At 44.1% G+C, this 14,957-nt stretch overlaps 1 protein-coding gene across 3 annotated transcripts in view; it reads right to left on the minus strand.

The window, feature by feature from the left end:
- LAMP3 (lysosomal associated membrane protein 3) overlaps positions 1-14,957 on the minus strand; it is a 49,859-nt gene that overhangs the window by 18,319 nt on the left and 16,583 nt on the right. For all 3 annotated transcript variants that reach the window (XM_063704415.1, XM_004038072.5, XM_055381956.2), the window contains exons 2-4: positions 13,141-13,850; positions 11,840-11,968; positions 12-69 (exon numbers count right to left, since the gene is read on the minus strand). In XM_063704415.1, coding sequence (XP_063560485.1) covers positions 12-69; positions 11,840-11,968; positions 13,141-13,850 — 897 coding nt within the window. The remainder of the gene's footprint in view (positions 1-11; positions 70-11,839; positions 11,969-13,140; positions 13,851-14,957) is intronic.

The raw sequence follows: 14,957 nt of genomic DNA on the forward strand, positions 1-14,957 counted from the left end.
TAATTACTAACCTGGATCTGAGACGGTCAAATAGGCTCCCACTTCACTGATATAATAAGATTCTTCATCCTGTAAAACAGTAGGGTGTTAACCTTTGGGTTATCTCTACTCATATGTTTACAATCTTGGTTTATAAACTTTGTTTAGGAATCCAGCTATTAAATCTGGATACAAGGGCTGGGGAGTTACTTGGTACTGGGTCATAATTGTGTATGAAAATTCCAAAAAAGTAAACATACCACAAATAAATAAATAATAACTAACAGTTTTCCCCTGGCCCCAAATTTCCCTACTGCATACTAGTTGCTAGGGCCTGATATTCAAATTCCACCAGTACAATTTGAGTCCCTTCGGTTGGGCCAAATTTCTCCCTGTTAAATTGCAAGTCCATTGGGAAGGTGGAGGAGCAGGAGCATATATTAAGCGTTTACTAGCAATTAATATCTAAGGGTAGGAATTCTTATCCTGAGACTACTCATCCTTTCCTTTTATTTTTAAGACCTTCCATCTGGCTTAGAAGGCTCATCCTTAAGGATACCAAGGGAGGACCTCCCGGGGTCCATAAACCCTCTGGGAAAAACAATGCATACAAAATGGTGTGTACGTGTTCTTATGTAGGGTGTGAATGGCTTTACACAGATTAATGGGTCTATGTCTTCAAAATGGCTAAATGGGGCCACTGGGAGGGATTATGGGAAGAAATGCCTTACCCTGAGATCCCTGGGTATTCTCTAGAAGAGAACCCCAAGAGGTTGTATTTAAAACCTAAAGCAGCACCCCCACATTTCATCTAGGAATTATCTTTCCAGGAAAACAAAAACAAACTACAAAACAGCCCTATAAAAACAAAGGGTATGAAACCTTCTAGGGAACTGAATTGGGGTGTAGAAGGGTAAGTTGAAAAGGGAGTTTCTATTTTTTAATTGAGGTGATCCACAGTGTTCTCAGTTTTAAACATTCCTTAGAAAACCATTTACAAGTTAAGAGATGCAAAAATGGCAGAGCAACCCAAATCAGAACCTGAAATTGAATTACTTTTAGAGGTTTCAAATACAGTCATTAGAGAAACTTAACAATACTAATCTTGACCACATTATAGCTCATTTGTGTATTATTAGTGGATAAAATGTTGATTCATTACACAATAAAAGGGTTCCATAAATAGAAACTGTTTTAGTAAGGTCATTGATGCTGATACACTGAGCTCTAGATCCTACAATTCATTGAATAGAACCTACCACACAATAGCTTCTTACCCCGTGTTAGGCACTGTCGCAGGCACTTCCACGCACTTGCCTTATTTAATCCTCACAATAATCATGAGAGAAAATGAGGCTGGGTGACTTGCTCCAGGTCACAGCCCTAAGAGGTGGCAGGGGAAGATATGACCTCCAGCTCTGCCTGCCTCAAGTCCAGCCTTTAACGTCTCTTTCATACCCACTCCATGCCAGGGATTGTTCTTGGTCCTGGGAGAGGACCTGGTTGCCTCCGTCAAGGTGCTCAGTCTCTTGGTTCTTGAAGGCAAGTTGAACAACGCCCTGAGACCATCCATTTGCTTTAGGGAGAAACATCTCTTTTAAAAAGATACCATCTTTGTGTTGCTTTAATATACCATTTATTTGGGGCATTTTTAAAATTTGGAGCCTCTTTTAATATAAGAGAGACTTATATTTCAGGGTCCACAGTCCGGGTTACAAGGCCCCCGCCCCATCCCTAAGGGCAAAGAGCGTCCATCGAAGGGTTTTAAGCAGGGCAGTGACATGAGCATAGCTTTGTTTTTGTAAATGGCTCGGGCTGCACTGTGAGATTGATTTGAGGAGCAGCAGAATAGTGATGAGGTCAGCAAAGACTCCTCAGAGGCCTCTTGGAATCTTCCCTTTGGTGTCTCCCTGACCTGTCCCGCCTAAAGGAAGAATGCTTGGCATTTCTGTGAGAGTTTCAGAATTCGCCACATGCATGCTTTCACTGACATTGCCTCACTTGATCCTTACAACGACCCCCTGAGACAGAATCGATATTAACAGACCATTTTACAGCTGAGAACAAAGAGGCTCAGAAGAGTTAAGCATCTAGCGCAGATGCATGTAGTTTGTAGGTGAGACAAAGCAAGATCCTGCCCTACATTTTCCTCCATGGGATGCGTGGGTATAGAACAAAAATTCATAATATGAGAATTTACTTTCACATTCCCTGAAATGCAGCTGAAACCTATAACCATTGATGGGAAGCAGGACTGGCTACATAATGAATTTTTGGGGCTTAGTAAAAAATGAAAGTGCGGGGCCATGTGTTCAAAAATCAAGAATTTCATGGGGCAACAGCAAAGCATGAAAACAAGTCTGAGCCCTTCCGGATGCACAGGCAGAACACCTGTGAACCCATCCCTGATGGGCAGGGCCACTGCTGTTCCACAATAATCTGCGCTTTCTAGGGCTAATCAAAAAATGAGGCCTTCCGTAATCAGAGTGCTCACATTCACTGTGAGTTCATCTCAAGGACACACAGGACAGAGTCTGGAACCTGTACTCAGAATTCTTTCCATTTTGACTGAGTCAAAATTAGTGAAACATTGACTAGGACTAAGCTGATGTCTAGCTTTTTTTTTGAGTTGGGGTCTCCCTCTGTCGCCCAGGCTGGTGTGCAGTGGCAAGATCTTGGCTCACTGCAGCCTCAACCTGCTGGGCTCAAGTGATCCTCCTGCCTGAGCCTCCCAAGTAGCTGGGACTACAAGCACGTGGCATTACAGCCAGCTAATTTAAAAAAAAATTTTTTTATAGAGATGGGATCTCACTATGGTGCCCAGGCTAGTCTTGAACTCCTGACCTCAAGAGATCTTCCCTACTTGACCTCTCAAGGTGTTGGGTTTACAAGGAATGAGGCTTGAGGTATAAGCTACTATGTCTAGCCATGATGTCTATCTTTAGAGTAAAGGAAAAGTATCTGTTAGGTGGATTCATGTAAACAAAAGGACAGGGGGATATTTAGTTTTCTTAAGATTACAAGCTTGACTTGACATGATCATACTTCAATTGTCCTACACATCTCTTCTGACTCACCCTTTCCATATGGTATTTCAGCCCTGGGTCTCAGGATTAATGGCGTGGGGATATACCATCTTGTCTCACCACCATTCAAGACAGACATGGCTTCTGTTCATACATCCCTATTAAGTGTCTCTTTCCAAGAAAAAAAAAGATTCCAAGTTTTACACAATTTATGCTATGGAATGAGGCTTAGTTAGACAATTGTGCCACTTTATTCTGTAGAGTTGTAGTGTTACTGAATATTCTTAAAGGAAATAAAATCATCTTTGGTAAACTTTTTTCCAGAAATATTTTAGGCTCTGTGGTCCTTTGTTAATCCGTCAAGGAACCTTAACATCCTCCTTAGCAAAACTGTCGGTCCACCAACATGCCTACCTTTCTACAGACATACGGAGGTCTGGCACCAACCAGCCAATTCATCCTGCCCAGGACGCCAGCATGCCAATAACCATGGGGTCCTAAGGTCCCCCTGTCCACTTCTGCAAAACACACCGTGGAAGTTTCATAGTCCCAGCTGTTCAGGATGTGGATTCTGTCTTCAGCATCAATCATGTCTTTTTCGCTCAGCATTGTTGTGACTAAATCAAGAAAGCTTTGTTCTGGACATAGCAAAAGGAACCTGTGATCTACTTTTTGGCACTTTGACCCAGAGTTCTCTGCAAAATTTAGATTTTCTCCTTCATTGATACATTTGTTTATCAAACATTGCTAAAGATATACTATATGCGAAGTCGGGGTGAGCACTAGAGAAGAGACGTGAAGGAGCCATAGACTTTGCCTTGGGGATGGCAAAATGTGTGACAAGTGCATTGACGAAGTTTGGGGAACAATGAATAGAGTTTCAGGGAACTAAGAGGAGGAAGTCTCTCATTTTACCTGAAGTGGAAGTGGGGAAGGGGGAATTTCACAGGGTGATGATATTTGAGTTATTTTAAGGATGGATGCTAAAGGAGCTGAGGGGTGGGAGGGACCTTCTAGGCAGAAGGAAAAGTACCAGGGGAAAAAGAGCATGGAAAGTACAGATCACTTGGGGAGTTCTAAGTGTGCACTGTGAGGGTGTCAACACTTGAACACTGGTCACAGTCCTCAGAAGCCCAGCTCGTAGGCCAAGAGGGTTCCAAATGCCCCTCAAAGGCTCTGGAGACCAGTTTGACCAACATAATGAAAACCCATCTCTAGAAAAAAATACACAAATTAGCTGGGCATGGTGGCATGTACCTGTAGTCCCAGCTACTCAGGAGACTGAGAGGTGGGAGGATCACTTGAGTCCAGGAGGCTGAGGCTGCAGTGAGCCTGATCATGCTACCACACTTCAGCCTGGGTGACAGAGGGAGGCCCTTTCTCAAAAAACAAAAAAAGCTCTGGGGAAACAACAGGTGGGTCTGCAGCATTGATTCCAGGACCTCAGTCGGCCAGTGCACTGCCTGACCCTCGCACCTCTCCTCTCTTGATGGTTGATTTCACGAGCCAGGGCTGGAAACCTAGAGCTGCCCAGCCAAACGGGTGGAGGAGAAAGGGATAGTCCTGTGCACAGAATGAAGTTACTGCAGAATGTTTTAAAAGCAACTATCCCACCAGGAAGGATGTTGTAGGGAGGTGTGGGGAGAGATGCATGTGATCTTGAACTTGAAGGGTCTGCACAACTTTCAGCATGTCACCTGAACCAAATGAGACACTGACAGGGAAAGGTTTTCAGTTCTTTAAAAAATGAAACTGAGGGAAAAAAAGAAAGGAAATCCACCTCTCCTGACCCCTCTAGGGGCCAAATACCACGCTGAACACTTTTACATTCTTTAGCTCAGCGCACTCTCATGGCAGCCCAGCAAAATAAGCACTCATTGGCTCCATCTTATAGAAGAGGAACTGAGGCTCAGAGATCATGAGCAGCCTGTCCATGGTCACAAAGCGAATGATATGGATAATTTGCCTTGATTGAACAACAAGGTTAAGTGACTGATTTTTCTTTATGTTGTTGTCATTGGTAGTATTTCAATTTAAAAAACTACAAATTGGGCTGGGCACAGTGGCTCACACCTGTAATCCCAGCACTTTGGGAGGCCGAGGTTGGGTGGATCAGCTGAGGTCGGGACTTTGAGATCAGCCTGGCCAACATGGCGAAACCCCGTCTCTACTAAAAAATACAAAAATGAGCAGGGTGTGGTGGTGCACACCTGTAATCCCAGCTACTCGAGAGGCTGAGGCAGGAGAATCACTTGAACCCAGGAGGCAGTGTTTGCAGTGAGCCGAAATCATGTCATTGCACTCCAGCCTGGGCGACAAGAGCAAAACCCGGTCTCAAAAACAAACAAACAAACAAAACCCTACAGATTGAAAGCGGGAACTATAGCCTATATTTCTGTTATTTTTCTTTCATAGCCAAGCTCATTGATAGGGACAAAGTAGGTGCTCAGTAAATTCTTACTAATAAATGAGTTGATAAATCAGGCCTAATCAACATCCATTTATCATTCTACAACTTAGCTCTCATAACATCTATTATATTATAATGAATAAACTCACATTTTCTAAGGTTCTCTTTTTCTCTAGAGCTGTGGTTTTCAACTGCACATGATTTTTGCCTCCTAGGAGACATTTGACAATGTCTGGAGACATTTTGAGTTGTCAGACTGGGGTGGGCAGTTGCTCCTGGCATCTTGTAGATAGAGGCCAGAAATGCTGCTGAGCATTTTTCAAGGCACAAGGTAGTCCCCACACAAAGACTTATCTGGCCTCAAATGTTAATAATGTTGCTGTTGAGAAGTGCTGGTTTAGAAAGCAGCAACATTTCAAAAGCAACTGACTGAATGGTTGAGTCTGTTTCTCTTTTGGAAAAATCTAGAAGGCTTTCTTACCTAAATACACTTCATACAATACACCCATTAGGGCAGAAGTCACAGGGTCAGAATCCACAGGCCAAATCTGGCCTTCAGTTGTATGTTTTTTGGCCAGCATGGTGCTCAATTTTTTTTTTTTTTTTTTTTTTTTTGAGACAGAGTTTTGCTCTTGTTGCCCAGGCTGGAGTGCAATGGCACAATCTCGGCTCACTGCAACTTCCGCCTCCTGGGTTCAAGCGATTCTCCTGCCTCAGCCTCCCTAGTAGCTGGGATTACAGGAATGCGCCACCACATCCAGCTAATTTTTGTATTTTTAGTAGAGACAAGGTCTTGCCATGTTGGCCAGGCTGGTCTTGAACTCTTGGCCTCAGGTGATCCACCCACCTCGGCCTCCCAAAGTGCTGGGATTACAGGTGTGAGCCACTGCGCCCGGCCCTCAAATTTTTAAAAATGTGTTGCCAACATTAAAAAAAGTGCTTTTCTAGAAAGATCTAGATTTCTGCCTTATCTGGAACAATCAGAAGATCTAGCAATACCACCCTCTCCTTACCACCTGATTGAGGGGACATGTAAAATATTGAGCAACTGTGCCTGTAATTCCAGCACTTTGGGAGGCCGAGGCGGGTGGATCACGAGGTCAGGAGATTGAGACCATCCTGGCTAACATGGTGAAACCCCATCTCTACTAAAAATACAAAAAATTAGCCGGGCGTGGTGGCATGCACCTGTAGTCCCAGCTACTCGGGAGGCTGAGGCAAGAGAATCGCTTGAACCCAAGAGCGGAGGTTGCAGTGAGCCAAGATCGTGTCACTGCACTCCAGCCTGGGCAACAGAGTGAGACCCTGTCTAAAACAAAGAAAAAAAAATATTGAACAACTGGCACAGAAGGGAAGTCACTCAGAATGGACATTGGATCATCCCAAATAAATGCCATCAAAGACACTGATAATCCCCGGGGCTAGACACCAGCCCTGCCATTTGCACCATCTGCAGAGCTAACTCCTAGGGAGATGAGCACTCTCCTGTCCCTCCCTTTTGTCTCCCAATTTCCGAGGCCTTCTCAGTTGCTTCATTACTTTGTGCTTACTTTAATATTTTTCTTATTAGATTGAATGGGAATTGAAATCTTTCTTGTCTTTAATTTTTGATGAAGACATATTTTGATCTTCATCAAAACTGGTAAAATAAAAATTTAAGACTGCTTGTTTCAATGAAAACAATTTTTTTTTTTTTTACTAGCTTGCTTTGCTCATTAGGTTATATGCCTAGCACCTGTAATTCTTGAATTCGGGGTCCCTATTTTGGCTTAAACAAGCTCTTATTGATTGATGTTTTTTAGAAACGGAGTCTCACTCTATCACCCAGGCTGGAGTGCAATGGCACAATCATAGCTCATTGCAGCCTTGACCTCTTAGGCTCAAGCAATCATCCCACCTCAGCCTGCATGTGGTAGCTGGGACCACAGGTACACATCACCATGGCTAGCTAATTTTTAAATTTTTTGTAGATATAGGGTCTTGCTATGTTGCCCAGGCTGATCTCAAACTCCTGGGTTCATGCAATCATTCCACCTTGGCTTCTGACAGTCCTGGGATTACAGGTGTGAGTCACCACTCCAGCCAAGTTATTTTTTAAAATGCAGAAATTCAAAGGTGCCAAGAACATACATTGAGGAAAGGACAGTGTCTTCAATAAATGGTGCTAGGAAAACTGGGTATCTATATGCAGAACAATGAAACTAGACTCCTATCTCTTGCCATGTACAGCAATCACATCAAAATGGATTAAGGACTTAAATCTAAGGCATCAAACTTTGAAACCACTAAAAGAAATCACTGGGAAACTCTCCAGGACGTTGGTCTGGGCAAAGATTCCTTGAGTAATATGCCAAACCACAGGCAACCAAAGCAAAAATGGACAAATGGGATTACATCAAGTTAAAACGCTTCTGCACAGCAAAGGAAACAATCAACAAAGTGAAGAGACAACCCACAGAATGAGAGAAAACGTTTGCAAACCATCCATCTGACAAGGGATTAACAACCAGAACATAGAAGAAGCTCAAACAACTCAACAGTAAAATATCTAATAATTTGATTTTAAAAATCTAATAATTTGATTAAAAAAATTAAATGCAAAAGATCTGAACAGACATTTCTCAAAAGAAGACATAAAATGGCAAACAGGTCTATGAAAAGGTGCTCAATACCACTGATCATAAGAGAAATGCAAATCAAAACTACAATGAGATGTCATCTCACCCCAGTGAAAATGGCTCTTATCCAAAAGATAGGCAACAACAAATGCTGGTGAGGATGTGGAGAAAAGGGAACCCTCGTACACTGCTGGTGAGAATGTAAATTAGTAGAACCAAGATGGAGAAAAGTTCGGATCCTCAAAAAACTAAAAACAGAGCCACCACATGATCTTGCAATCCAACTGCTAGATATATACCCCAAAGAAAGAAAATCAGTATATCGAAGAGATCTGCTCTCCCACATCCATTCTAGCACTGTTCACAACAGCTAAGGTTTGCAGGCAACCCAGGTGGCCATCAACATACGAATGGATAAAGAAAACAGGGTACATATACACAATAGAGTACTATTCAACTGTAAAAAAGAATGAGATCCAGTCATCTGTAACAACCTGGATGGAACTAGAGGTCATCATGTTAAGTGAAATAAGCCAGGCACAGAAAGACAAACTTTGTACCTTCTCACTTATTTGTGGAAATTAAAAATTAAAATAATTGAACTCATGGAGATAGAGAGTAGAATGATGGTTACCAGAGGCTGGGAAGGGTAATGGGTGGGGTGGGGGAAAAGGGGATGGTTAATGGGTAAAAAAATATAGACAGAATGGGCTGGGCACGGTGGCTCACGCCTGTAATCCCAGCACTTTGGGAGGCTGAGGGGGGCGGATCACGAGGTCAAGAGATCGAGACCATCCTGGCCAACGTGGTGAGACCCCGTCTCTACTAAAAATACAAAAATTAGCCAGGCGTGGTGGTGCGCGGCTGTAGTGTAGTCCCAGCTACTTGGGAGGCTGAGGCAGGGAAATCACTTGAACCTGAGAGGCGGAGGTTGCAGTGAGCCGAGATTGCACCACTGCACTCCAGCCTGGGTGACAGAGCGAGACTCCAACTCAAAAAAAAAAAAAAAATATATATATATATATATACATACACACACACACACACACAGAATGAATAAGATCTGATACTTGATAGCACAATAGAGTGACTGAAGTCAAAAATAATTTATTGTACATTTTAAAATAACTGAGAGTATATTTAGATTTTTTGTAACACAAAGGATAAATGCTTGAGGTGATGAATAACCCATTTACCCTGATGTGATTATTACACATTGCATGCCTATATCAAAATATCTCATGTACCCCATAAATATATACACCTACTATGTACCCACAAGCATTTAAAAATAAAATAAAAAATCAAAATAAATTTAATAAAAAGTAAATGCGTAAGTTCCTGGGATAACTAAGGCCAGTGGGAATTTTTACCTTCTGTGAGCCTCTCTACCTTCTGTGACCCGGTGAAGGTCAGCTACTTTGGGAATTTGTGATGGGGAATGGAATGAATAAGGAGAATGTGGCTGGTGAAACTCAAGCAAAGCAGCTATTGCAACACTCGGGGCCATGGGCTGAGAGTGGCTCACCTTGCCCCTTCCTGAAGCTGGGTGAATGGAGGGAGGGGAGGACGACCTGCTGGTGCTTCCGGCTCTTTCTGGACACTCATTTCCTGCCCCTACCCTTGGAGGAAGAGGTAATTTGGGAGCTCAAAGGATTTTCAGAAAGGCAGGGACTCAACACCTGGGTGGAGTTTGGTCAGAATCCAGCCCAAAGGAATAGGAAAGGCAGGGTTGGAGCATCAGGAGACAGAAGAAAGTAACAAAAAGAGAGGTTGAAAGTATCAAAGAAATCTCTGTTTACAGGTCTGCCTAAGGCCTGATGGCAGCTGCCCTTGTGTGCCACAAATGCTGGAGTTTATTGATGCCTTCCATTAGTCAATGAGTCACATGGGCAGGGGGCAGTGGGTCTGGGTCTGGGTGGAACTGAGCCCTGAACCAAAGCATAAATGTTTATGTCTGTATCTTCTGCTATTTTGCCAAAGTGACTTTTTTTTTTTTTTTTTTTTTTTTTTTTTTTTTTGGAGAGCAGTGGTGCAATCATCGAATCATTGCTCACTGCAGCCTCGACCTCCTGGGCTCAAGCAATTCAAGCAATCCTCCCACCTTAGCCTCCTGAGTAGCTAGGGCTGCAAGCATGTGCTACCATGCCCAGCTAATTTTATTTTGTTTTCTTTGGTAGAGACAGGGTCTTGCTATATATTTCCCAGGCTGGTCTCAAACTCCTGGCCTCGAGTGATTCTTGAGCCACTGTATCCAGCCCAGGGACTTTTAAAGAAATTCTTGTCATCTCTATAGTTTAACTTCAATTTTCCAGGGATAGAGCAGTTACTCTACCCTGAATGTCTTCCCATTTTGTGTGAGGGGTGACGTATGAAGGACTGTGTCTTTCCCACTTGGTCCCAAAAGGAAACCACTGACTTCTCAAGCGCAACTCTACCTTGTATGCTCCAGGAGAATAAAGCCTTTGTGATCAAGTTAATAATGACAATCATAAGCGCCGCTCTTCATTGAACATTGTTATCTACTGTGCTAGACAGTTTACATACCCCATTTCTAATCCTCCCAAGGGTCCTACTAAGTAGATGTAATTATTTCCATTTTACAGATTGGGAAACAAGCCCCAACTCCCCTGAGATCATGCAGCTAATCCCAGCTGCAAGGGGTCTCTCAGTGCCTCCTCCTCAGCTCTTACTGGGGCTATCTGAAGGACACTCTGAGGCAAGCGGGGGCAAGTCTCTCCCAGGGGAGTGGGATGACCAGCCCCCTCTGGTCTGCAAGACATTTGCCTGTTTCAATCACTGCAATTGCAGCTGCTGGCTCTTGAGCATCCTCCACTTCCCGTGCATGGGGCATGCTCTTTTTTTTTTTTTTTTTTGAGATGGAGTTTTGCTCCTGTTGCCCAGGCTGGAGTGCAATGGTGCAATCTCGGCTCACTGCAACCTCCACCTCCCGGGTTCAAGTGATTCTCCTGCCTCAGCCTCCCAAGTAGCTGGGATTACTGGCGCCCGCCACCATGCCCGGCTAATATTTTATATTTCAGTAGAGACGGGCTTTCACCATGTTGGCCAGGCTGGTCTCGAACTCCTGACCTCAGGTTATCTGCCCGCCTCAGCCTCCCAAAGTGCTGGGATTACAGGTGTGAGCCACCGCACCCAGCTGGGGCATGCTCTTTACAGAGGCAATCTCTAAGTCCTTTCCTCCATTTTTCAAATGCTAAAGCCCAAACAGGTTAAGTTGCCTGCCCAATGTCACAAGGAGAGAAAGCAACAGAGCCAAATCCACAGTGAGACTCTCTGACCTCGATCTATGACTGCTCTGTCCACATCACTTCCCTGTCTGTCCCTTCCAGGGTATGATCTGGGAAACCCAGCGCCTGCTCTGGCCCTGAATTTTGCCTGCTGTGGTTGGAAAGAACCTGTTCTGACATTTGATTTCGGTTTTAGAATAATCCTGTTCCTCTGAATAATCCTGTTCCTCTGGGGCCCACTGGGAATTTCTACAGGTTTATTCATCTGCACAACTTCCTCCTTTGGCTGGTTTGCAAAGGGCACGGGTGGTTACGTTCCCCAGAGGTCAAGTCTCCCATAAGAGGCCCTGAAGCCCTTTTTGGGCTGCACAGAAGGAGGCTGAAGGGGGAAGAAGACAAACATAAGATGTTGACGCTTCCTCCTCTCCATCCCCAAACCCCTCATTCTTATCAGCAAAGATCTCAAACTGAAGTGTGAGGTTGCACCACCTGGCCCCAGGATGAGGGAGGGGGAAAGCTGTACCAGATGCAGTTTGCGCAAAGGAGCTCAGGCCTCACCTTGGTAAATGTGAGATTCACAAATCCGCCCTGAAAATTCAACAGAAGGTTGGATTTTCGGGTGCCACAGTTCCCAGAGGCTTGGGTTGCGTTGGGGTCGATGTTGAAGTATCTCCGAGGTGAAAAAACCTAAATCAAGTTAGATAGATCAGCTAAATGAGATGTAGAGGAAAACTCTAGCTAGGGAACCAGATGCACAGGCTAGTTTGTGAGCCTGAAACTTAAGGCTGAGGATTCACTGGAGAACTGCGAAGTCCCCAGACAACTCCTCTTGTTTCCAAACTGTTATGTTCAAAAGCTTTCTTAAAGAGGAGTTCTCCCACAGAGAGGAGTTCTTTTGTAAACAATTGGTGGCAGGTATGTTCCTGATAAGCTGCATGGAATTTATGTTAAGTTAAACATGTTAAATGATACTGGAGGGAAGGGTTTGCTCTGTAAGTTACCTCTGTCTCAAATGGCAACCTAGATGTGGAAGTTTTATTTGAAATCATTAAAGTTTGCAGAAAAAGAAAATATTATTGGCCGGGCACGGTGGCTCATGCCTGTAATCCCAGCACTTTGGGAGGCCAAGGCGGGCAGATCATGAGGTCAGGAGTTCGAGACCAGCCTGGCCAACATAGTGAAATCCCGTCTCTACTAAAAATACAAAAATTAGCCGGGTGTGATGGCAGGCGCCTGTAATCCCAGCTACTCAGGAGGCTGAGGCAGGAGAATCGCTTGAACCAGGGAGGTGGAGGTTGCAGTGAGCCAAGATTGTGCCACTACACTCCAGCCTGAGCAACAGAGCGAGACTCCGTCTCAAAATAAATAAATAAATAAATAAATATTGTTTTAGTGATTCCTTTAGTATATCAAATAATTGCAATCCCTCTCCCTCGGTTTTCTTGTTAATGTGGATTTCCATATTAATGTCAAAACTGCCCAGAACCATAGAGACCATCTGACTTAAATCTCTCATTTCACGGGAAAGGATATGAGGCTTGTAAGTCTGGAGTGGTAGGGAGGGGCTGAGATCAACGCTGAACATTCTACGACACTCTGCCCATGTTGGCTAAAAGTGAGGGGTGTGAATATTTAAATTTTTGTTTGCCTTCCTCTCTCCAAACAGTTGCTATTAGTTTCTATTTTCATGTATATCCTAAAACATAATCACCTTTTAATGGAGCACCTTGGAGAGAGATGAGCTCACAGCTATTGGTTTCATTTAAAGACACAGGATGTGGGGAATGCTCATTCCTAGCAAGGCAACCTCCACTCAGACTTTTTGAAGATAGTGTTATAGTCCTGTGGCCCCAACTTACCGACTCCTTGTCTTGAACAATCAGCTGTATCCCCATCTCTGCTTTTATACAGAGTCTGCTTCCATTTAGAACCTGATAAATTCCAGTCTTGACTGACGATGGCTGAGGTGCAAGGGTGGGCCCAGGAACCGTGGAGGCAGGTGCAGCTGTGCGGGTGGTATTGTGGGCAGCTGCCGTTGTTCCTGGGGCATGGGTGGGTTGAACAGGCTTCTGACCGGTTGTGCTTTTGTGTGGTGCTATCGATAAAGTTGCTGGAAGGGTGGTCTGGTTACTGGGTTGAGTGGTGTTCCCAGTTGTGTGGCTGACGGTTGATGAACTGGTTCCAGTTGTATGAGCTGGTGGGGTGATGGTGGGTGGCAGTGAATAAGGGGCTAAGCTAGGGCCGACTGTAACTTCAGTAACTGGAGGAGCTGTGTGTGAGTTGTTGGGTGTGGTCTGGGTTGTGACCAGGGTGTAGGTAATTGGGCTGGTGGTTGCAGTGTTTTTTGTAGTTGCTGGGGTAGTTGTTGGAGTTTTTACTGTGGCCGCTGTTTGAAAGGTGATATGACCATCCATGAATCTTGCTGCTAAAGCTTGGTGAGGTGCTTGCTTAGCTGGTTGCTGGACAGGTTTTTTTATGTCCTGTACTGTTGCTGCTGCAGTAGGTTGAGAATAATCTCTGGTTTCTGGAAATGCTTTTGCTCTCATTTGACTGCCATCGTGCAAAATTACTGAAAATTAGGAAATAAAAGTGTTAAAAACACTAACCGATTGCTTACAAGGTCCCTCTCCCATCTCCATCTTAATGTTTGTTCATAAAAAAACCTAACATGCATATTTTTATACTTGGGGGAAATTTGCAAGGGTATAACAATGAAGCAAACATCACCAAAGATTCTACCCCCAGGACACAATTATAATGTTCTGGTTGTATCCATGCCTTTTACAGGGTTATGACAGTTCCACAGCACCCAGCCCCTTTGCCTGTGTGAGGTGTGGTACTAATACACGCCAAAGTGATCATGCTCAGCTAGATATCTAAGTGTCAATGCCTCTTCATTCTCCACCTTCAAATGTGGATCCGGACAGCCGACATAAAATAGTGTTCCTGGGTGAACAGCTGCTGTATGACCTGATAGAGCTGGGGCAGCATGAATGATGGTAATAAAGATTACAGAGTTACACAGTTTTCACAGAATCATATAATCCCAGGTTTGAAAGGGGTCTTAAAAGTCATCTAGTCCAAACTCCAATCTTTTTTTTCTTTTTTGAGACAGAGTCTTGCTCTGTTGCCCAGGCTGGAGTATAGTGGCACAATCTCGGCTCACTGCAACCTCTGCCTCCTGGGTTCAAGCGATTCTCCAGCCTCAGCCTCGTGAGTAGCTGGGATTAAAGGCACCTGCCACCACGCCCGGCTAATTTTTGTATTTTTAGTAGAGATGGGGTTTCACCATGTTGTCCAGGCTGGTCTCAAACTCATCTTGTGATCCGCCTGCCTCAGCCTTTCAAAGTGCTGGGATTACAGGCGTGAGCCACCGCGCCCCACCCCAAACCCTAATCTGATGTTTGAATTACACCTACAGATCTTTGCCATGAGTTCATCCAATCTAGACTTAACTGTTCCCAATGACAGGAGACTCATCTCTTCACAATACAGTCCTTTCCATTTTTTATCTTGTCACTTGTTCTCTCAATACAGACCAATTCCTGTCATTTTCTTACTTAACTTTTGGAGTGGCCCAGTCTTTCTCAACCAAGAAAGAGAAGTCATAACTGCTCTGATATTTCAGGTGGGCTGTCCTTTGTGTTCTGGCTTTCATGGCAGCTCCTCAGAGCAT

This window comes from Gorilla gorilla, chromosome 2 (assembly GCF_029281585.2).
Source record: "Gorilla gorilla gorilla isolate KB3781 chromosome 2, NHGRI_mGorGor1-v2.1_pri, whole genome shotgun sequence".
Classification (NCBI taxonomy): Eukaryota; Metazoa; Chordata; class Mammalia; order Primates; family Hominidae; genus Gorilla; species Gorilla gorilla.